Below are 25,168 nucleotides of genomic sequence, written 5' to 3'. Positions count from 1 at the left end.
ATCTATATTACTTACATTCTAATAAGTGAAAACTTTATTTTCAGAGTTTTCAGATTGGGACTCTACTAGTTTGACCCTCAGTAATAAGACTTGCCAAAGACCTGGGACTTTGAAAATCAACGATAAATATCTATCTGTATCACAGTCAGTGACCAAAAATCAGTCAGCATCCACAGAACTGGGACAAATAGCTAAAGGAAAGATTACTATTGGAGCTTAGTTTCTATTAGAGAATAATACTCTCCATGACCTGTGTGAATCACAGCTACCAGAAAACAAAAAGCAAAGAAGGTAACACAGAAGCACAGAGAATTCAGTCCTAGAGGACCTTTGCTTGGCTTCATAATATCATAGTTATGACTTTTATTTTTTATTTTATTTTTTGAGACAGAATTTTGCTCTTGTTGCCCAAGCTGGAGTGCAATGGCATGATCTCAGCTCACTACAACCTCTGCCTCCTGGGTTCAAGCGATTCTCCTTCCTCAGCCTCCCAAGTAGCTGGGATTACAGGCATGCACCATCATGCCTGGCTGATTTTGTATTTTTAGTAGACACAGGGTTTCACCATGTTGGCCAGGCTGGTCTTGAACTCCTGACCTCAGGTAATCCACCCACCTCAGCCCCCCAAATTGTGGGGATTACAGGCATGTAACCTTGCCCGGCCTAGTTATAACTTTAAAAAAAATTATTTTTGGCTGGGTCACGCCTGTAATTCCAGCACTTTGGGAGGCCAAGGCGGGTGGATCATCTGAGGTCAGGAGTTCAGGACCAGCCTGGCCCACATGCTGAAACCCCATCTCTACTGAAAATATGAAAATTAGCTGGGCGTGGTAGCGGGCGCCTGTAATCCCAGCTGCTCAGGAGGCTGAGGCAGGAGAATCACTTGAACCTAGGAGGCGGAGGTTGCAGTGAGCCAAGATCACACCATTGCCCTCCAACCTGGGTGACAGAGCAAGACTTCGTCTCAAAAAAAGAAAAAAGAAAAAGAATCATTTTTAGCAAAAGTACTTTGTGTTTACTCTCCTTATGTAACCTACAACCAAACAAAATACCTTTTAGCAGGGCATTTGTAGTCTTCCTCTAACAAAAACAATCTATGAATCACAAAGAGAATTAGGAGAGAGAGTAATTTTGTTTAGGCTAGTATAGAGCATAAACTTGAGAGTCAGTACCAGGGTTATACTTAGAGTTTTGAGACTGGATGGAAAACTAGGTAGAGATCTAAAGATTGCCTACTCAAGCACAATGTGGTTTTTATGCTATATTTTTACAGCTCTGAATTCACAAGTATTCATTACAACTACATGTAATGTAACAAAAAAGCACCATCCAATCAAATATTATTTCTTATAATTTCTATGGCTTTAGATATTATAGAATGGACTGCCCCAATATTAGTGGGAATCATTGACAATTTGCTCTATAGTGTATCCCCAGCTGTGTACACATAGTCTATCACCTTGTTTTAATGAATAGTTGTTCACTAGGAATATTTGTTTTAAGGAGCGCTCTATCATTTAAAAAAGATATATGAAATTCAATTTTATTAATAATTCTTTTAGGACACCCAGTCTATTGATTAACTGCATCTAATGTGTTTTACTTTATGTACCAGTTTAACTCGGTGCCCTTAATCATGTGATCTGGTCTACAGTAATAAATCATATAATTTTTTTATCCCAATAGTTTTGTTTTCTTTTTCCTCCTTACTTCTAGAATTAATGTTGTATTTTACAGAAGATGATCAGTTATCCCCTAGAGTAGTGACTGCAAGCTATAAATCCAAAGTTACTTACCTATACATATATATGCTTGTTTGCTGTTATTTCTGCATGAGCTTGGTAGATCCAAGAAGCAGAACTTTTAAAACACCTTGTAAATTTGTTTGAGTTCATTGTAGATTCTGGATATTAGCCCTTTGTCAGATGAGTAGGTTGCGAAAATTTTCTCCCATTTTGTAGGTTGCCTGTTCACTCTGATGGTAGTTTCTTTTGCTGTGCAGAAGCTCTTTAGTTTAATTAGATCCCATTTGTCAATTTTGGCTTTTGTTGCCATTGCTTTTGGTGTTTTAGACATGAAGTCCTTGCCCATGCCTATGTCCTGAATAGTAATGCCTAGGTTTCCTTCTAGGGTTTTTATGGTTTTAGGTCTAACGTTTAAGTCTTTAATCCATCTTGAATTAATTTTTCTATAAGGTGTAAGGAAGGGATCCAGTTTCAGCTTTCTACATATGGCTAGCCAGTTTTCCCAGCACCATTTATTAAATAGGGAATCCTTTCCCCATTTCTTGTTTTTCTCAGGTTTGTCAAAGATCAGATAGTTGTAGATATGTGGCATTATTTCTGAGGGCTCTGTTCTGTTCCATTGATCTATATCTCTGTTTTGGTACCAGTACCATGCTGTTTTGGTTACTGTAGCCTTGTAGTGTAGTTTGAAGTCAAGTAGCGTGATGCCTCCAGCTTTGTTCTTTTGGCTTAGGATTGACTTGGTGATGCGGGCTCTTTTTTGGTTCCATATGAACTTTAAAGTAGTTTTTTCCAATTCTGTGAAGAAAGTCATTGGTAGCTTGGTGGGGATGGCATTGAATCTATAAATTACCTTGGGCAGTATGGCCATTTTCACAATATTGATTCTTCCTACCCATGAGCATGGAATGTTCTTCCATTTGTTTGTATCCTCTTTTATTTCATTGAGCAGTGGTTTGCAGTTCTCCTTGAAGAGGTCCTTCACGTCCCTTGTAAGTTGGATTCCTAGGTATTTTATTCTCTTTGAAGCAATTGTGAATGGGAGTTCACTCATGAACTAGAAATACCATTTGAGCCAGCCATCCCATTACTGGGTATATACCCAAAGGACTATAAATCATGCTGCTATAAAGACACATGCACATGTATGTTTATTGCAGCACTATTCACAATAGCAAAGACTTGGAACCAACCCAAATGTCCAACAATGATAGACTGGATTAAGAAAATGTGGCACATATACACCATGGAATACTATGCAGCCATAAAAAATGATGAGTTCATGTCCTTTGTAGGGACATGGATGAAATTGGAAATCATCATTCTCAGTAAACTATCGCAAGGACAAAAAACCAAACACCGCATGTTCTCACTCATAGATGGGAATTGAACAATGAGAACACATGGACATCACACTCTGGGGACTGTTGCGGGGTGGGGGGAGGGGGGAGGGATAGCATTAGGAGATATGCCTAATGCTAAATGATGAGTTAATGGGTGTGGCACACCAGCATGGCACATGTATACATATGTAACTACCCTGCATGTTGTGCACATATACCCTAAAACTTAAAGTATAATAATAAAAAAAAACACCTAAATGAAGTCCCTCAACACAGGAAGACATGAAACAGAAAAAGTATGAAGTAAACAACTTAAACAGTGCCTGTAGATTGTTTCACTTCTCATTTAATACCTTTTATAAAGTAATGAATAGAGTCTAGCTCTCCAGGGACCCCAATATATACATTTATTCATTTAATAAAAGTTCACTCTATATTGGGTACTGATGTTCTATATCCTAAATATTTTTGGAAACATTCCCTCAGTTTAGGCCTGCATTATCCTTGTTTTGCATTATAGTCTTCTAATTCATCTCCCTTTAATTCATATGCCCCTGAAATTCATCCTCCCCACAGTATTTAGGGTGATCTGTCTCCAATGCAAATAGGACCTTGAGTCCCTGTTGAAAGCATAAATGTTCAAACATCTTAAGATTACACATAAGGCTTTCATCATCTGACTTCTGCCTAACTCTCCATCTTTAGCCCTTTCCCCTTTCTGCCCTTTTCTCTGGGATTACTCAACTGCTGGTGATACTCTCCTCTCGGGTGCTTGTATTTTAGACAAATACATAACGCTATTTGACGCTTCTTTCCCTCTCTTGTTGCTGCCTTGCATGCTGTTACCCTTTCCTGCCCTTTACCGGTTTTAGTCTGCCTAACCTCACTTTTTAAGTCCCAACTCAGGCATGATCTCTAGAAAAGCCATCTGTGACACCTTTTATTTACATTCTTTTTTTTTTTTTTTTTTTTTTTTTTTTGTGATGGAGTCTCGCTGGAGTGCAGCAGCACAATCTTGGCTCTCTGCAACCTCTGCTTCCTGGGTTCAAGTGATTTTCCTGACTCAGCCTCCTGAGTAGCTGGGATCACAGGCACCCACCACCACGCCCAGCTCATTTTTGTATTTTTAGTAGACAGGGCATTTCATCATGTTGGCCAGGCTGATCTGGAACTCCTGGCCTCAAAGTGATCCACCCACCTCGGCCTCCCAAAGTGCTGGGATTACAGATGTGAGCCACTGTACCTGGTCTTATTTACATTCTTTAAACCCCAGTGTTTAGAACTTAGCAGGAACTCAGTAAATAATTATCGAGTAAAATAGATAAAGACTGTTTATACAAAGATAACTTGAAAGATTGTCCCCTACCGTCTGGGAGCAAGGGCATAAACATAAATAAATAATTTACAGTTCAGATGGAAAAGATACAGTACAAAGATAAGGTACTAAGGCAGCCCCAAGGAAGGAGACATCTGTTTATCTGGGGGAAGATAGCTCTAATCGAGGAAGACTTCACATAGCTGTCTTAGTCTTAAAAGATGAAAAGAAATTTGTCAAAATAGCAGACAACATTTCAGATGTAAGGAGCATGATGTATAATGATAAAGATGTAAAAAGTAGCAGTAATTTTGGAATTCATTAATAATGAACAACACTCTTTGTGACTTGTTAAAAAGATACTGTTATAGAGAACATTATACAGTGTTACTTTATATATTCCTACTGTATCATACAATTTTGTTTTGTTTCTGACAGTTTAGCTTATTTATGTTGGGTGAATGAATTTGTGAGTGAATATTTGAGATGTTTGTATGGGTTGAACCTGGTGTTGTCTAGTGTTACTAGTTTCCCCAAGTGGTTTGTTGAAGTTTTGGGTAATGGTTGAAGTTTTAATTAGATACCTCATTAAGTTGATACTTAGAAGTATTTCTTACTGAGAAGTAAATATTCCACTAAAGATTAGGCTTCATTGAAACTTTGTGATTGCGCCACTGCACTCCAGCTAGGGTGACAGAGTAAGGCCCTGTCTCATAAATAAATAGAAGAAAACCCTCTCGATTTATAAAATAAAATAAATGTTATTTTCTATTTCTGTAAAGACTATACCTTTTACCTAACTGTTTAAGTAGTTCATTAAACTAAATATTTGGATTTTCTCAGGTGAACATGACTTAGAAGTAGCATCAGAAGAACAGCAAGAAACGGAAGGAAGTGAAAATAACCAGCCACAGGTATTATAGATTTTTTTTAAATTTCTGGTTTAATATTGTTTTCTTTGCTTTAATGATGTAACATAGTCCAAATGAAATTACCTTTTAGACTAGCCTTTTAGAATCAATAGATCATCATTTAATATTTAGTATTAAAAACACTTTGACTAGTTAAAATATTCTTAGAATGTGTAGTAACCTATAGCTAATCTTTTGTTTTTGTTTTTGTTATAGTTAATCTTTACCCTTGGAATTGAAGCCAGAAATTTCCTGAGTATTGTTTCCTCTTCCATTTTTATAACTCCCTTATATGATAAAGATGGTAACATCCAATATTGAATCATATTATTAAGCAGTGGAAATTATGAACATTTTAACACTGATGGCCACTGAGTTGGATTCATCTTAAAGGAGTAATCATTCCCAGTGGTTCAGGATTTACATTCTTGTATTGCTGGTCACTAATTCCAAGGTTAAAGATTTATTCTGCCTTGTGATCTCTGTTGATTTCAGTGTCTACATTCAGGGAAAGAATGAGGTCAGAAAATCAACCCAGTTATTAAGAGAATCATTCCTTTCAGAATGGGATCTTTCCATTGTTAGGATATAAACAATAACTTTCTGATTATTTCAGTCTAGGAAATCAGTAAATATAGAATTTTTAATCCACTATTAATGAACCTTAGGATATATAAGAATTGGACTTAAGCTGATAGTCTATACAGATGCATAACACCATATTATGGTATATAATTTCAATTAAAAGATACGAGTTTCCTTTTCTTTCTGATTGATGTTTATTTTGGCTCCTAATAATTTACACTTTCCCTACTCTCCAGTTAGAAATCTTTAGAAAAAGTACTTAAATGCACTGTAGGGGCTCAGTATTTGAGGTATGGTAAGGTAAAATCTTTTAAAATGAGGATGCCTTTATAATGCTACAAATCATCTGCTAATTTATTTTTGGTAGATTTAACACATAATGAATTAAGTTTAATCCAAAGGAACAGTGATAAACTTAACTTTGCTGGTTCATGTTTTTCTCCTATTTTAGGCTAAGGCAAATTAGTTTTTATTTCTTAGTTACAATCCAGTGATTTGGGAGTAACTAAACATAGATTAAGTTTAACAGTTAAATTTTAATTATTTCCTAATTTTTCTTTGTCCGTACTTGATTACTCAAGGATAAAGTTATTTTAAAAACATGCACCCTGACAGGAAAGACATCTGAAAAACAAAACATGCAAATTAATCGTCCACTTTCATGTCTGCAAAAGATGTCTCAAGAACCAGAACTGAATAACGAGTGTGATAGAGAGGATGTATCTGTATATCCAGGACTTCCTTGTGTGCAAAATGATGAAGAAATGTGGAGCAAACAAGGCAAATTAGAGTGGAAAAATAACTTAAAACTCATCACAAATGAGTTAAAGCAGAGCTGTGGTGAAACTTGTGAAAAATACAAAATTACTGCTTCTCCTGGGGAAGAGCCACTACATGATAACTCTAAAGGAGGCACAAACTTAAAGGAAATACCTTCTTCTTTGACAAGTAATATACTTGATTGCAATGAAAAAGATTCTCCTGTCTCTGTACTATTCCAGGCATTGCCTGAACAAAAAGTACTCAGTCTCGAAAATGGCTTTTCATCTCCTTCATACTCTGGGTCCCCAGAATATGCTTGCCAGTCATCTTCTAAGCTTTATTTAAATGAAAATAAATTAGGCCGTGAAAATGTTAACAAACCAGACACTGAACATGTTTTTAACACAGATGAGAATTTTTATAATGATACAGAAAATAAAAAAGTAAGGAACCTAGAAGTAGTTACAGGTGAAATGAAAGAAGAGTTTGATATGCAAATGACAAAAAATATGAACCAAAATACCACTAATTGGAAATTAGACATCAGACGTGTGCCTCAGTATAGTGATCCAAAAAGACCTTTTGATTTGATCTGCTCCAAAGAAATGAATCATATGATTCAAATAAAAAGGCATACTATTTCTGCTGGTACAGATGCTTACAAGAAAACAAAACCAATACAGAACTTGTTCCAGAAGCCATTATATGATCATTGCAGTGCTAATAACCATAAAAGCATGGAACCTGAATTAGAAAATGTGAGGTCTTCTCCACCACGTGGTGACAGAACATCAAAAGTATCTCTAAAAGAAGAATTACAGCAAGATATGCAAAGGTTTAAAAATGAGATAGGCATGTTAAAAGTAGAGTTCCAGGCTTTGGAGAAAGAAAAAGTCCAACTTCAAAAAGAGGTAGAGGTTTGCTTGCTGCTACTCTTTGTTTTTTTCTCTATCAATTATTTGATCCGTTCTGATTTTCTGCTTATGAAGAGCTCATGTATAAAATGGCGTTACCTAAATATGTAATTGTGTTTAGAAATAGATTATTTCTGCTATCTAAGTAACAAGAGTTAAGGAAAACATTCTCAAAATATTTGTTCCTTAATCAACCTAAGAAGTCTATCAGTCTTCCAAGTGACATATGGACTGGGAAACTAATTTAGCCATATACCATGTGACCTTGTGAACCAGTGTAAGTGTAAAGGAAATTGCCTTATGAAAGGTAATAAGTGCTAGGGTTTTTTTCCCTATTTTCTTAAAGATGAATTTCTTTTATTTAAACAACAACATGGCAATACAGTGGGAAAGAAGCAGTGACTGAGAAGAGTTATAAAAATGTATCTGGCCCTGAGTATTGTTAACAAATATTCCCAGCCAAAGGGATCTTTTTAATGTGCTTTCATGTGTGTAAGCTTATCTGTTTGACTCAAACTGTTAGAACTTATAATTCCATTCTGATCACTTTAAAGATTTTCGACAACAAATACATGTACTTTCACATATTTTTTTAAAACACCAGTCAAATATTTCTGTTGAACCAGACCTTTACATTATGTTGTTTAATAAAGTATGATAAGTTTGGGCATGTATACCATATCAGTAGCATAAATCCTCAGCCAGAAATTTAGTATTTAACTCCAAAGTAGAAAGCTGAGTTCTGTACATTGAGTTTTAAAGATAAACAATAATCTGCAGATATTCTTCTTTTTCTTTCTTTTTTTCTTTTTTTTTTTTTTTGAGACAGATTCTTACTCTGTTGCCCAGGCTGCAGTGCAATGGCGTGATCTTGGCTCACTGCAACCTCCGCGTCCCAGGTTCAAGCAATTATCCTGCCACAGCCTCCTGAGTAGCTGGGATTACAGGCGCACACCACCACACCCGGCTAATTTTTGTATTTTAGTAGAGACGGGGTTTCACCATGTTGGCCAGGCTGGTCTTAAACTCCTGACTTCATGATCCACCCACCTCGGCCTCCCAAAGTGCTGGGATTACAGGTGTGAGCCACTGCGCCCGGCCAATATTCTTCTTTAAAAGTAAAAGTAGATGAGGCTTCCCACACCCTGCTATGGCATTAAATTACTTTGCCAGTGTCACACGTTTAATTCATCTGATTAATTTGATGAATTTATCTGGTAGTTTATCTGATTCAGCATTATGGAGTTATATCTTCTCTTTTGATGCCATAAAGTGCTAGATAATGCCACTTTAGGAGCTCTGGATGGATCATTTAATCTTTCTTGTTTCACTCCCATTATCAGTAGATAATGAGGTTAACTTAGATAATTAATACTTATACTATATATCCTCCAGCTATAAAATTTTATAGTTATTGAATGTGAAATTTGGGAAGCATCTCATTCTCCAGAATTACACACCAGCAACTCAGCAGTTTCACTCTGTTCCTTATGTTGTGGCAAACTTTGGTTTCTGTATTTCAGTGAGCACCTTCACTTTGTTGATATCCCAGGATCCAAATGAAAAAAAGAATTATAAAAGACACTGGGGAAAAGAATATCTTAGTGCAGAAAGGGGAAAGATACCTTTCTCTTCCTGGAGTGATGTCACATCCTCTAAATCTGGCTGCGTAGTGTAAAATCCAGGTGGTAAAGGCAGAAGAAGATGCATCTTGTGTCTTTGTCTTTTTATTTCTCTGTTTCTGCCAGTAAAATGGGGTGAAAATTCATAGTAGATAGTGAAGATTGGATGGGAATAAAAGCACAAAATTAAGAACAGCTCTTGAAATTTTGGAAAATTCTGTTTTGCCCAAACAGAAATGAAGCAGACTTTACAAAAATTTCATTGATAAAATTATAATAATAGCTGATAATTATATAACAATGATATATACAATGATCCCATTAGAGTAAGCAGAAAATGTTTTTATTGGCTAAAGTTACCACAGTTAAACTGAGTCAAATGATAAACTCAATGAAAACAAAGAAATTATTATTGAATAAAGTAATAGCAATTCCTTACTATCAAACTTTCATTAAAGGTTGAAGAAGAAAGGAAAAAACACAGAAATAATGAAATGGAAGTATCAGCAAACATACATGATGGTGCTACTGATGATGCTGAAGATGATGATGATGATGATGATGATGATGGATTAATTCAAAAAAGAAAGAGTGGAGAAACTGATCATCAGCAATTTCCCAGGAAGGAAAATAAAGAGTATGCTAGGTAAGCCGATAGCATATTTAACAGCAGATAATTGTTATTGTGCTATAAAACTAATTCTAATTTGGACTAATATTCATGATTAATGAATTTTTTACTTTTACTATGCAAGGGATGTGCAACCTTGCCTTGAAATTAGAAAAATGCAAATTAACAAACAATGAGATACCAGGTTTTTCAATCATATTGATATTTTATTTCAAAAATAATACCCAGTGATGGCAAATGTGAGAAAAAAGGCATTCTCATACACTGTTGGTAAATGAAATTGGTAAATCCTTTTTGAAGGATAATTTAGTATGTATCAAAATGTCAAATATTTCCTATCTTTAACCTAACAGCTTCACTTCTGGGACTAGATTCTACAGGAAAATATGACTTAAATAAAAATGCACACACACAAATTAAGGACATTTATTATATCTTATGTATAATATACAGTAAGCCTATGTATAATATATGCATAACATGTTAAATAATGTATGTATTTTAAGGATATTTATATAAACACATTACATATATACACATGTTGGTAAGGATATTTATTATAGTATCCCAAATGTTGGGCTCTCAAATTAATTTGAATTTTGCCAAGGGATTGCACAGAGGGATCTGTAGTCCATGTAAACATTTCAGTATATTGGGTATTTTTAGGGGCTCACACTCAACTCTTAACACAGTGGGAAATTTCAGTCTCTGTAAATTATGTAGGTAATGATAGTGATGTTCTTGTGCATGTTTTTAGACCATAAAAAAGTAGTTATGGCCGGGCACAGTGGCTCATGCCTGTAATCCCAGCACTTTGGGAGGCCGAGGCAGGTGGATCACTTGAGGTCAGAATTCCAGACGAGCCTGGAAAACATGGTGAAACCCCATCTGTACTAAAAATACAAAATTAGGCAGACATGGTGGCAGGTGCCTGTAAACCCAGCTACTGGGGAGGCTGAGGCAGGAGAATCGCTTGAACCCAGGAGGCGGAAGTTGCAGTGAGCCGAGATTGTGCCACTGCACTCCAAACTGGGTGACGGGGCGAGACTCCATCTCCAATAATAATGATAATAATAATAATTACACTTTTTCTGGTGGTAAATCCAACTGGGCTAAAAGTCTATAAAAGTTACCAGATTCTTTCATTTTCTTTTTTTGAGATGGAGTTTTGCTTTTGTTGCCCAAGCTGTGGTGCAGTGGTGTGATCTCAGCTCACTGCAACCTCTGTCTCCCGGGCTCAAGCAATTCTCCTGCCTTGACCTCCCAAGTAGCTGGGATTACAGACCCGCGCCACCACACCAGGCTAATTTTTTTGTATTTTTAGTAGAGATGGGGTTTCACCATCTTGCCCAGGCTGATCTTGAACTCCTGACCTCGTGATCCACCCGCCTCAGCCTCCCAAAGTGCTGGGATTACAGGTGTGAGCCTCCGTGCCCAGCCCATTATTTTATTTTCAAACAAAATCATAACTAATCAGAATATTGCTATTTTGGAACTGCATATAATGACATATAGGTATTCTAAAAGGATTTTCCCCCCACCCAGGATATTTTCCTGATTTCTTCCTTCATGTTATATGTGTATCATGCTATTTTGAAAACTTCGTTTAAAAAAAAACTTCATTTAAATGAAACATTATGATGTTTAAAAACAAAACAAAAAATATAGCCCAAATCTAATTGCTACTTCCATGTCTAAAGACCATTGTTTGTAGTAAATGAGCTCCAGCCTTTTACTGTCACATTCAAGTTTAGTGTAGCATTCACCTCTCTCTAGTTTCTTTCTCTTTTTCTTTCAAGTTCCTAGGAAACATCTAGATGCCATGTGCCTAATCTGTGCTCACCTTCTATTCTCTAAATAGAATGGTTTTCTCCCATTTTTAGTCTCGTGAACTCCTCTATTTTGTCTCTTCTGTTTTAAAGCTGTCCTTGTGTTCAGACATATCTTTTCATATATCAACTCTTACATATCACATTTTATCATAATGGTATGATAAAATTGTGGTTTTTGAAGCGGGGAATATACATTTCCTCTTATGTTGTTGGTAATTCGTGTTTTTTGAATTAGTGAATGAATCGAGATGGGGGAAATGTTGGAATTTTATAAAAAAATTTTTTTATTCTTTGTCAGAATTATTAGAAAACATCGGCTTTTTAATGGATTTTTTATTCTTTTCCTTAACTCCCTTTCTGCGTGTTGTTTCTTTTTTTCTTTTTTCTTATATAACTGTCATTTCCCATGGATTTTTTAAAGTAGTGGTCCTGCCTTGCAAATGAAGAAAGTAAAGAGAACTGAAAAAGAAAAACAGACCTCAAAAGAATCTGTGAATTCACCAGTGTTTGAGAAGGCCTGTTTACTAACTGGTGGCCTGCTGCAAGTGGATGATGACAGCAGTTTAAGTGAAATAGATGAGGATGAAGGAAGGTAAAATCTATGATTTCTTTATTTCTCTATGGAGGAAGGTTAGTAGTAATTTTTTTCTGAAAATAGGATGATGTAATCTCCCAAAGCTAGAGAATATTGAGAATATTGACTGTTTCCATGCTGCTGAAAGATTAAGATGAGGACAGGTGACTTTGACAAGCAGCCGTTTCAATAAATGGTCACCATGGATCCCTGACTGTAGTGGATGGGCATAGACAGCGTTTGAGAGAACTTGGACTGAGAGGCAATAGGTAAACGGGTGGTAACTGAAGAAGAATGTGGGATTCAAGGGAGCCTTCTTCTTTTTTTATTTTAAAATGCAAGCTTTTAGAGTATATTTACATGCTTTTGGGAGTGACCCAGTAGAGAAGGAAATGCTTATGAAATTTAGTTTTGTTTGCATGTCTAAGCCTCAGAAAGCTTGATCTGTTATCTTTTAAAGATTTATAATAAACTAATTGTCCTTAGAACTTCTGTTTATGTAGTTTTTTGCTTAGAGGTTGTTCATTTAGAATTGTTTCAGAAATTGAATATTCTAATATAATTGAATGTGTCGATGATGATCTAAAAGTTAAACTATCATATATGGATTTTAAAAAATTATCTAATAATAAACATGCAAACATGTAGGCCATACTGAATTGAATTTAAACATTTCTTGATAATTGAAGATATCAGAGTATTTTTGACAGTAGCATCATGAACAGCTATGATTTTGTAAGGCTAAAAGATCAGGTGTATTAACTTAATAGTTGTTTAGATTCTGGGGAGAAGGGAAGGATTTTGTCTGTGTACAGTAGAAAATTAAACTATTGATAATCTATCACAGACTATTACTTTTAGATTATAAAGTTCTAAAATATTAAAAACCATGTTGCCTTATGCTAATAGTGTCATTGACATGTACTGTATGCTGAATAAGGTTTTTTTTTTTTTTTTTTTTTTTTTTTTTTTTTCAGTCAGAGTCTTGTTCTGTTGCCCAGGCTGGAGTGCAGTGACGTGATCTCAGCTCACTGCAACCTCCGTCTCCTGGGTTCAAGCAATTCTCATGCCTCAGCCTCCCAAGTAGCTGGAACTACAGGTGCACACCACCATGCCTGGCTATTTTTTGTATTTTTAGTAGAGACAGGGTTTCGCCATGTTGGCCAGGCTGGTCTTGAACTCCTGACCTCAAGTGATCTGCCCACCTTGGCCTCCCAAAGTGCTGGGATTACAGGCATGAGCCACCACGCCCAGCTTCAATAAGGATTTTTGAATGCATGAATAAAGAATTGAGTAGATGAATGAATGAACGTTGATGAATTTCTTTAGAAAAAATAAATGTTGAGCTTATTGAAAGTAGGTTTCCAAATTGGCTAGATTTAAGGTCTTTTTATTTTAAGAATATTTGCAAGATTCAGAAATTATTATTTATAACCAGAAATAGAATAAAAATACAGATTCATCTGCTATCATATCACTTAAAAACACTTGAAAATAAATATTACTTTCACAGCACAGCAAAATATGTTTTGGAGCTAGAATTTTTGAGTTTGAATTTTGGGTCTGCTACTGACCAGCTATATGTGCTTGAGCAAGTTACTTGGTTTTTCTGTGCCTACTTTCTTCCTTTATAAAATACCTAATATGTTATCAACCTCACAGAATTATTGTTAGGATTAAAATGAGTTTAATATATGTACAGTGCTTAGGATAATGCATAGTACCTGCATTGTGAGTCCTGAAAAAAGCTAACTAATAGTCATTCAAAAAGGGTTTCCCTCATGTAAGGGTGTTAAGTAATATATTCCAAATAGGTTTTAGTGCCAGTAAAAGCTTGTTTTTATTGAAAAGGTCAATAGCAAACAAAAACCTGGTATATTTCTTACTATTGAATAATGCAAGTAACACTGTTTTCCTTTTGCTTTGACTGTCAGGAAGCTTGATCTAAATTTGTTTGTTACGATATTGTTAGTATATTTTTCTTGTCTCTTACTTTTACTTTTTCTGTATATAGTTTAATACCCCTTGTAGAAAGTTATTATCTTTTACATTACCTGTAAAAAAGATTCCTGTAAACTTTATGAATAGGGTAAATAAATTACAAATGCAGAGCTTTTATTCAAAAAAACAATAGTTTTAGATATTCCTTGCATTTTACGTATTTACTATTTGCCTGAAAGGTCTTTTTTTTTTTTTTTAGGCCTACTAAGAAAACATCTAATGAAAAGAACAAGGTACTGTAAAAAATAAATTATCAAAATTATTGTTTAAAAAAATACATTATAAAAGATAAAGTGGGCTGGGCACAGTGGCTCACACCTGTAATCCCAGCACTTTGGAAGGCTAAAGCGGGAGGATTGCTTGACCCCAGGAATTTGAGACCAGCCTAGGCAACATGATGGGAGCCCTGTCTCTACAAAAATTAAGAAAAAATTAACCAGGCGTGGTAAGCATGCCTGTAGTCCAAGCTACTTGGGAGGCTGAGGTGAGAGGATTGCTTGAGCCCGGGAGTTTGAAGCTTCAGAGAGCTAGGGTCATGATACTGCACTCCAGCCTGGATGATAGAGCGAGACCCGGTGTCAAAAAAAAAAAAAAAAAGATGAAATGAAAAAAAAAAACAGAGAATCTTTTGTTGTAAAGACATTTACTTTGAAAAAGTGATTAAGAAGCACTAGCCATTGATAAATAAATCCTTTTAACAAAAATCAGTTCTTTTTAAGAAATACCTGTGTTTTTGCTCGTATAGAAAGATGGATAATTACCACTTCTGTATGTGCTATAAATATTTTGGGGACATTTTGAAACAGTGTTATTTATTTCATAGGTCAAAAACCAAATACAGTCTATGGATGATGTTGATGACTTAACTCAGTCATCTGAAACAGCCTCAGAGGATTGTGAGCTGCCCCACTCTAGTTACAAGAATTTTATGTTGCTCATTGAACAACTTGGAATGGAGTGTAAAGGTAGGACCATTGCGTAAATGTAAGGCCTTTTTATGTATCCCATTGTAATGTATGTAATGTAATAAAGTGAAATGTATGCACACAGCATACATTATGCTGTGCTTAATTGGTGGCTATGATGCTGCCACTGTGCAAAGCTGAAGAGTTCTTTATATAATATATTCTTGATATTATTCCTTTATTAGCTATGTTTTTTGCAGGGATTTTTTTCTCCCAGTTTGTGGCTTAACTTTTCATTCTCTTTTTTTTTATTTTAATTTTTTATTTTTTTGTTGACTTTTCATTCTCTTAATAGTATGTTTTGAAGAGCAGAAGTTCTTAATTTTGATAAAGTCCAATTTATCTGTTTAATTATGGATTTTGCTTTTTGTATCACATTTAAGAAGTCTTTGCTTAACACAGGGTCACGAAGATTTCCTCTTACGCTTTTTTTCTAGAAATTTTATAGATTTAGGTCTTTTTTTTTTTTTTTTTTTGAGACAAAATTTCACTCTGTCACTCAGGCTGGAGTGCACTGTCACTGCAACCTCCACCTCCCAGGTTCAAGCGATTCTTGTGTCTCAGCCTCCTGAGTAGCTGGTATGATAGGCATGTGCCACCACACCCAGCTTTTTTTTTTTTTTGTATTTTTTTGTTTGCTTTTTGTGTTTGTTTGTTTGTTTTTTGAGATGGAGTCTCGCTCTGTTATCCAGGCTGGAGTGCAGTGGCGTGATCTCCGCTCACTGCAAGCTCTGCCTCCTGGGTTCACGCTATTCTCCTGCCTCAGCCTCCCAAGTAGCTGGAACTACAGGTGCTTGCCACCACGCCCGGGAAATTTTTTGTATTTTTAGTAGACACAGGTTTCACTGTGTTAGCCAGGATGGTCTCAATTTCCTGACATCCTGATCCACCCGCCTCGGCCTCCCAAAGTGCTGGGATTACAGGCGTGAGCCACCACGCCCTGCCAGCTTTTTTGTATTTTTAATAGAGGCGGGGTTTCATCATGTTGGCCAGGCTGGTCTCAAACTCCCGACCTCAAGTGATCCACCCACCTCGGCCTCCCAGAGTGCTGGGATTTCGGGTGTGAGCCACTGTGCCCAGCCAGTTTTGGGTCTTACATTTAGGTCTGTGATCCATTTTGAGTTCATATTTTTGTATGGATTGAAGTATGGATTCAAGTTCATTTTTTTGGATATGGACATCCAATTTGTTCCAGCATCATATATCAGAAAGGCTTGCCTTTTCCCACTGCGTTTGCCATTGTGCCTTTGTCAAAAATACGTTGGCTGCATACATGTGGGTCTACTTCTCGACTCTGTTGTGTTCCATTGATCTACGGATGCTCTTGAGTTTTATGTCAGGTTTTTGGGGTTTTTTTTTTTTGGCTTATAGGCTATGACTCTTTGTTTTGCTATCTTAGTGGTTGCTTTACGATTTATAGCATATGACTTGAACTTATCACCGTCCACCTTCAAATAATATCGTACCATATCATATATGGTATAATTTTGTTATAGTTCTGATATATGGTATAATTATAATAGTATGCTTTCATTTTTTTCTCTCCTAGCCACATCCTTTCTGAATCTGTAGGATTATGGTTTTTATTAAGTTTAGAAAGTTTTGGCCAATTTTTCTTCACATTTTTTTTCTGTCTCTCTTCCTCCCTCTTTGGGGGCTTATATATTAGCTGCTTGGATTTTTTTTCATAGTTCATTGATGTCTCAAAGTTATGAATCTTTTCTTTTGTGACGGTTAATCTGTGTTTATTTTCATCTAATTTAGTTTTCATCTTTTACATTGTAATTTGCATCTCTACAAGTGCAATTTGGTTTTTAAAAAATATCTTCCATGCCTCCACTTATCTTCTTGAGCTTTATTTTGAGGTACAGTTGAGTTACATATAAACAGCTTGACTTTTTCCTATCTTGCTTTTATGATTTGGGCTAATTCCCCACTCCTGAGGCAATACCTTTCTGATTATTCGTTGTCTTGAGAAGTATGAGCTTTTCCAGCCTGACTGTGGGAATGAACACTCTTCCTGATGCTATGGAAGCACCAGGCAGGATTTCCTCTTCTTTTTTTAATGGGGTTTTTTCTTTAGTTTCAGGTAGTTTCCTAGCATACATGCACTGTTTATTACTTTACCTGATACCCAAGAGGGGATCTCTGCAGATCTCCAGGGTTCTTTCTCTGTACCTCTCGCTCCTCTGTAGTGTCCTGTGATCTCTGTCTACTTTGCGTTTACCAGCCTCTCAGCTTCGTCACTTCAACTCAGGGAGTCTGCTGGACTTCATGTCAGTTTTTCCTCCCTGCATCATGGCCTAGAAATGCTGAAAGCGGGGCTCTGGGCATTCATAAGACCATAAGACTTACTTCCTTTGTTTGTTTTCTTTTCTTTTCTTTTTTTTTTTTTTGAGACAGAGTCTCACTCTGTTGCCCAGGCTGGAGTACAGTGGCACAATCTCAGCTCACTGCAACCTCCACCTCCTGGGTTCAAGCGATTCTCCTGCCTCAGCCCCCCAAGTAGCTGTGATTACAGGCACCCGCCACCACGCCCCGCTAATTTTTGTATTTTTAGTAGAGACAGGGTTTCACTATGTTGGCCAGACTGGTCTTGAACTCCTAACCTCAGGTGATCCGCCCACCTCAGCCTCCTAAGGTGCTGGGATTACAGGTGTGACCCACCACGCCCGGCCACTTCCTTTGTTTCTTATCTGTCAGGGATCCTTGTGTTCATTGCCTGCGTCCACTTTCTTGAAACTCATTGTTTCATGTATTTTGTCTGTTTTGTCTTTGGTCGTTTCAGGAAAGAAGGAAAGTTAGTACTTGAAGCAGACTGCAGTAGAGCCTCAGCACATGCTGCAGACTGGCTGGAATGCTTTTCTTCCCCATTTGCTTAACTGTTGCCTTCTTGTCCTTCGTTTCTCAGTGTAGCCACCTCTCTCCCTCAGGGAAATCTTCCCTGGGCCCAGTATAGATCAAATTCTCTTTTGTGGTCATAGAACTCTGTTTCCTTACAGCATCTGTCTGAATTCATAATTGTCACTTTTTTTGTCTTTGTTTCTTCACTATACTTTAAGCTAAGCAAGTGCAGAGGTCTTGCCTGTTTTATCTGCAGAGCTTAGTTTAATGTCATCCACACTGTAGGCCCTCAATATGTAATTGGTCAGTGTCTTAATGAGTAAATGTTACAGTGTACAGTGTGTTATATGGGAAAAGTACTCATATATTTCTATCTTGCTTTCTTCCTTATACAGATTCTGTTAGCCTATTGAAAATCCAGGATGCAGCTCTTTCATGTGAAAGATTATTAGAACTTAAAAAAAATCACTGTGAAGTACTTACAGTAAAAATTAAAAAAATGGAAGATAAGGTTAATGTACTACAAAGGGAGCTATCTGAAACAAAAGAAATAAAATCACAGTTAGAGCATCAAAAAGTTGAATGGGAACGAGAACTGTGCTCTTTGAGGTATGATAGCCTAGTTTTAAAGAAATGTTTAACTATTTGTACTAAAGATATATAGAATTCTTGTAATTGCTGACTTACCTTCTGGGGCTTAGCAGGGAAGAAAACTTCTTAGTCTTGTGGAGTGTGAAATTCTTGGAAATAATATAACTAGTTCTTAACTATGAACTTCTACTAAATATATATTCTTTTAAATCACTTTAATGGCTGTGTAGAAGTTTGTCGTACGGAAGTCTCATTATTTATTTAATACAGTAAGTTTTGGGTTTACAGTTTTTTTGTATTATAGTTAATGCAGGAAGGAATACCTTTTTATAAATCTTTTTCTACACTTCTAATTATTTACTTTGAATAAATTCTTCAATATAGAATTATTTGTTTAAAGTATAGGAATTTTTTTTAAAAAGGCCTTTGGTCCAGATTTTTAAATTGTTCTCAGGAAAGTTTATGTTAATTTACGTTTCAATCAATAGAGAACGAAATGGCCATTTTTTCAAACTAATTTTTTTTTTTTTTTTTGAGATGGAGTCTTGCTCTGTTGCCCAGGCTGGAGTGCAGTGGCACAGTCTTGGCTCACTATAACCTCTGCCTCCCAGGTTCAAGCAATTCTCCCACCTCAGCCTCACAAGAAGCTGGGATTACAGGCACACGTCACTATGCCCAGCTAATTTTTGTATTTTTTTAGTAGAGACGGGGTTTCACCATGTTGGCCAGGCTAGTCTTGAACTCCTGACCTTATGATCCTCCCGCCTTGGCCTCCCAAAGTGCTGAGATTACAGGCATGAGCCACCGTGCCCGGCCAGAACAATTTTATAGCTTTACTCTTACAATGCATGAATTAAAAAATAAAATGGTGAGTGATTACTGAAAGCGATCTCTCTCATACACAGGTAAAATTAATTCAAAGTTCTGTGTTGAAAATGCATATTATTCTTTATGGTTTACTTAAATATTAGATCCTGTTTTGTTCCAAAAGAGATTTTAAAATTGTTTATGCAATATGTAATAATCAAGAAGGTATGTCGAAAGCGTTACCAGAAAAAGAAACATAAAAAGTATGAGGTAACCAATATTAGGCTCGTTAGCCTAATCTTTAATTATGCTATTCTACAGATAAATGTTGTATGAAAGACATCTGAGGGTGTTTTCTTACACTGTAATAATTTTTAGGGATACTTCAATATTTCATAAAAACAAAAATTTATTTCTATTGGATTTATAAACATTTTAATTAACTTCTTTTTAGTAAACTGCAAATGATCTTTCCTAATTGAGGAGTAATTATGACTATTTAAAAAAAGTTTTTTTTTTTTTGAGATGGAATCTCGCTCTGTCGCCCAGGCTGGAGTGCAGTGGCACGATCTCGGCTCACTGCAACATCCGCCTCCCGGGTTCAAGCGGTTCTCTTGCCTCAGTCTCCTGAGTAGCTGGGATTACAGGCGTCTGCCACCACACCTGGCTAATTTTTTGTATTTTTAGTAGAGATGTGGTTTCACCCTGTTGGCCAGGCTGGTCTCGAACTCCTAACTTCAAGTGATCTGCCTGCCTCGGCCTCCCAAAGTGATAGGATTACAGGCATGAAGCACTGGCACCCAGCCAAAAAGATAATTTTCAACTTGCATCTTTACTGAATCATTTCCAATATCTTTTTCCATAATATTTACCAGAGGTACTCATAACAGAAACTTACCAGTTAGCAGAATGTTCTTTCATCCCTACCTTTCAAGTATATATGTCCTTTGGAAAAGACTGAAGTGAGAAATTAAAAATCAGAGAACTAGAAAGGAAAAATATTCAAGAACATAGAAATTGTATTAGGGTAATAAACCAACATACGAAGCGGCAGATCACACAATGAACTTTTTATTTTGTAACAATACAGATTTTAAGATAAGCATATTTAACTGCAGATTTAGCTTAAACCAAGAAGAAGAGAAGAGAAGAAATGCTGATATGTTGTATGAAAAAATTAGGGAACAGTTAAGAAGGAAAGAAGAGCAATATAGGAAAGAAGTTGAAGTGAAACAACAGCTTGAACTGAGTCTCCAAACACTGGAGATGGAATTGAGGACTGTAAAAAGTAATTTGAATCAGGTAAATTAACTTTTGATAAAATTTTATATTTTTAACTTTATTTCATCACTATTATCACATCCTTTTGATTTAATATATATTATCTAGGTTTAAAACAAAAATGTTATCTCATCTTAAGCTGACCTGTGACCTTTATAACTAAAATTATTCATGATAAATCTTGGCATCTAATAGATGCTCAGTCTCTGTTTTCTGAATGGAGGAATAGAGGGTAAGTTGAGTTTAATCACTTACATAAATGTTAATTTAGGCATTTAATGTTAAAATACAGGCTAAATAGCTCTAAAATTATCATGAAACTAGTAAAATGTTTTGACATTTTATTTCACAATTCTATATTTGCCTGTATTTGAGAACCATTTTTGCTTTTTGATTAATTTAGCTGTCATTTAGGTGATTAAAATTTGAGTAATTCATGAGTAATAAAGGTTCTTGCATTTTAATATGCTATTTCCTTTTTATAAGTTTTTTGTTTTAAAATTCTGCTCTTGTTAACCTTTTAGACTTTCACAAAATGCTAATAGACCTAAAACTTAATGTATCTCTAGGTCGTTCAAGAGCGAAATGACGCTCAGAGGCAACTTTCTCGAGAACAGAATGCCAGAATGTTACAAGATGGAATTCTGACCAATCACCTTTCCAAACAAAAGGAGATTGAAATGGCTCAAAAGAAAATGAATTCTGAGGTATTTCTATTTCCTTAGTCATTTTCGAATATGTGTGTATATGTATTTATATGTGTATATATTTTAAAAACCAACTATATATGCATCTTGGAAAGTATCGAGGATTTTTAAACCATATATGTGTATCTTGGGGGTAGTGGTAGTGTTTTTAGTCCACTGGATAAAGTGATGTTCTTAATTCAGCTCCACTTATCTGCAGCAGTCAAGTAATGACATTCAGAATGGCCTCATCCAAAGGAGAAGATTTTAATAATATCTTCCATAGGAATTGATGGTCTTTCCACAATCTCAAAACCCTTGCTACTAACAATAGATGCTTGAGTTTTTGGAAGTGATTTCATCACCTTGATATATTAATGGAGAGGTTAGTTTATTGCTTCTACCCATAGGAAGGGAGGAAAAGTACAGCCAGTTCAGTGACATATTTTGAATGTTATTCTTCTCACTTTTGAGAAGAGTAATAGTTTACTGCAAGTAGTATCTTCTTTTGGTACAAAGAGCTTTTGAAACAATGATATGCCATGATATATAGTTAGTGATAAGTATTTTGTTCCTAGTAAAACAGTTCAGCATATTTCTCCCTGTTTCACATTATTACGTTTTCAAACATTATGAAGAGGAAACAAAAGTTATTATGACAACAAATAATCTCGTGATTTTCTAAGAGGAACTCTACAAATTTTGTCCTATTTACCATTAGTGTTGTAAAATAAAAGGCTTCTTTTGTATTTAAATATTTGTATCACAGAAATAACTGATTTAGTGAAAGAACACTACAAATAGAGTCAGAAGATCTAGGGAAAATCATACAGCTGCTTTTTTTTTTTAACTTTTCCTTTTCAAAATTGTGATACTAAATGAGCTCATTGATATATGTAGAAGTGCTTAGTACAATGCCTAGATTTATTATTCATCAATAAACGTAATTGTTATAACTGACTATAAAGATGTGAGAAAAAATCTATAGAATATTCTCAGAAAAAAGGAATTTGAAAAATTTCGGCAAATTTCGTCTGTCCAAATATGTGCAGAGCCAAGGCTCTTACTATGGGTTGGATATCAGAGTATAAACCAAATTTTTTAATGTGGTCAAATTATTAATCTTTTATCTTTTGAATTTGTTGTACTTCAGTAAAAGGCCTTTCCAATTCTGAGATTCTTAAAAATTTTCTGGTGGTTTCTTTTTTAACTTTCATGGATTAATTGTCTTCAAATAAATTTTTGAACTTTTGGGAGTTTATGCTCTATACGGTTTGAATTTTGATCCAACTTTTTTTTCAACTGGATATACAGTTATTGCAACCCTTTATTGTAAAATGTATAGTTTATTCTTTAATTTCAGCGGAAATCATGATCTGTCATTTTCTTGGGTGCTAGCTCAAAGTTTCCTTTGTTTTACTTAGAATTCTCATAGTCACGAAGAAGAAAAAGACCTATTGCATAAAAATAGCATGTTGCAGGAAGAAATTGCTATGCTAAGACTAGAAATAGACACAATAAAAAATCAAAACCAGGAAAAAGAAAAGAAATGTTTTGAGGACCTTGAAATTGTAAAAGAAAAGAATGAAGACCTTCAGAAGGCTATAAAACAGAATGAGGAAACATTAACACAAACAATATCCCAGTATAATGGACGGCTTAGTGTTCTGACAGCTGAGAATGCAATGCTAAATTCTAAACTGGAGAATGAAAAGCAAAGCAAGGAAAGACTGGAAGCAGAAGTTGAATCATACCGTTCTAGACTGGCTGCTGCTATATATGATCGTGATCAAAGTGAGACATCAAAAAGAGACCTAGAACTTGCTTTCCAGAGAGCAAGAGATGAGTGTTCTCGTTTACAGGACAAAATGAATTTTGATGTGTCTAACCTAAAAGATAACAATGAGATTCTTTCTCAACAACTATTTAAAACTGAAAGTAAACTCAATAGCCTAGAAATTGAGCTCCATCACACGAGAGATGCCCTCAGAGAAAAGACTTTGGGTTTAGAACGGGTACAAAAGGACCTAAGCCAAACACAGTGTCAGATGAAGGAAATGGAACAAAAGTATCAAAATGAACAAGTTAAAGTGAATAAATACATTGGAAAGCAGGAGTCTGTAGAGGAGAGATTGTCGCAACTACAAAGTGAGAATATGTTGCTTCGACAACAACTGGATGATGCCCACAACAAGGCTGACAATAAAGAGAAGACAGTGATTAATATCCAAGACCAGTTTCATGCTATTGTGCAAAAACTTCAAGCTGAGAGCGAAAAGCAAAGTCTTCTGCTAGAAGAAAGAAATAAGGAGTTAATCAGTGAATGTAATCACTTAAAAGAAAGACAGTATCAATATGAAAATGAAAAGGCAGAAAGAGAAGTAAGTATCAAGAAAGATAAATATTTTTCAAACCTCCTGAAAGAAAATTTAAAATAATATATGGTTATGTAGTTAACTATAAAAATAAATAGATACGCTTATTTACTCTGTCAGTTTAGAAACATCCCTTGTTTTCAGCAAATAAAAGAGCTGAGAGATGCTTTACTTTGAGTAAAGACATTGTATCATCTATGAAATTTTGAGTTTTAAGTTATGAATTGTTACAGACTAGTATAAATAGTAAACTAATGTGAATAATGTAGTCTTTTACAGCTGAAGTAATAACTTTAATGTCTTTATGTTGCCACATCTTAAGAACATTTCCATTTATCTGCCACCATGAAACAGATAAATGGAAATGCTCATACCTGAAGTGAGTATTTTGAAGTTAAGGTTCAATTAAGTGTGTTATTTTGACAGTTAATTCCAGATTTCCAGATAAACTGAAGTATATTGCTATATCTCTTAATACTTTTCTGTCAGTAGCTTTTTATATATTTCAGTTGATGTGATTTTATTTTTATTCTTGTCAATTTGACTTGTCTAAAAATATTTCCATCTCAAATTACATATTGTTATGATCTCTCAATTCTTTAAAGCATGTACTTTTTATTAAACCATAATTTGGGACAAATGTGAATTTTAGCAACCATATTTGATTTAATCTCCCCACTGGTATTTATAATTTACTTTGAATATATTATGAGCAAATAATTTGCTCATAATTTTCATTTCAGTGTCCAATGACTATCATTTGGGTATAACTTTGTTCAGTATAAAGATAAGTGTAGCGATTTGTGATTTATTAGTTTGGCATTGGACCACCATTTTCACGCTAATGAGGGGTGGCAGGATGCACAGGCAGCAAGAATGGAGTGAGTAGGGGAGAGTCACAGCAGCTGAGGTCAGGGAAGCAAGTGGAGGCCAGGTTACCTAGGGCCTCTAAGGCCATTGGAATTTACCTGTATTCTGAGATAGGAATCTATTGGAATAATTTGAGCAAGCAATTATGGGAGGAGCTCTGAAGTTGATTTGACGTTCTAATAAAAAAGAGCAAAAATGTTTCATAGGGTACAATTAATCACTACCAGTTCCACTCACATAACTATTTCGAGACTTCAGTAGATTGTTAAGCAGTATAAATTCATGGGGGGATGAATGAATAATGGGCTGAATCTGTTGTCTAAGAAACGTCATACCTAATTGGCAGGAAGATGACACGTGTGTCCTTAACTGAATTCAGTAATAAACAGGAATGTGTACATATGAGGACAAGAAGGTGAATCAATGTATGTGGTAATATTTTTTAAGTTACATATGTCATAGTTAAATATTATTAACATAATTTATTTTTTAACATAAGTTAATAATAAGATGA

General features: G+C 35.4%; 1 protein-coding gene across 14 annotated transcripts in view; it reads left to right on the top strand.

Annotated features, from left to right (window-relative positions):
- ANKRD26 (ankyrin repeat domain containing 26) overlaps positions 1-25,168 on the top strand; it is a 110,965-nt gene that overhangs the window by 43,515 nt on the left and 42,282 nt on the right. For 7 of the 14 annotated variants that reach the window (XR_010141390.1, XR_010141389.1, XM_054523163.2 and 4 more), the window contains 10 exons: positions 5,247-5,317; positions 6,481-7,572; positions 9,656-9,843; positions 12,082-12,252; positions 14,435-14,468; positions 15,059-15,200; positions 18,440-18,653; positions 20,561-20,744; positions 21,293-21,430; positions 22,834-23,790. Coding sequence is in view for 11 of the 14 variants with exons in the window: in XM_054523163.2 (XP_054379138.1) it covers positions 5,247-5,317; positions 6,481-7,572; positions 9,656-9,843; positions 12,082-12,252; positions 14,435-14,468; positions 15,059-15,200; positions 18,440-18,653; positions 20,561-20,744; positions 21,293-21,430; positions 22,834-23,790 (3,191 nt within the window). In the remaining 3 variants the exon portion in view is untranslated. The remainder of the gene's footprint in view (positions 1-5,246; positions 5,318-6,480; positions 7,573-9,655; positions 9,844-12,081; positions 12,253-14,434; positions 14,469-15,058; positions 15,201-18,439; positions 18,654-20,560; positions 20,745-21,292; positions 21,431-22,833; positions 23,791-25,168) is intronic. The other 7 variants (XR_010141391.1, XM_063727262.1, XM_024254137.3 and 4 more) reach the window with 3 other exon arrangements.

This window comes from Pongo abelii, chromosome 8, assembly GCF_028885655.2.
Source record: "Pongo abelii isolate AG06213 chromosome 8, NHGRI_mPonAbe1-v2.0_pri, whole genome shotgun sequence".
In the NCBI taxonomy this organism is placed as follows: domain Eukaryota; kingdom Metazoa; phylum Chordata; class Mammalia; order Primates; family Hominidae; genus Pongo; species Pongo abelii.
Note: the sequence above shows the minus strand (reverse complement) of the source record. Positions and strands in the feature narration are given on the sequence as shown.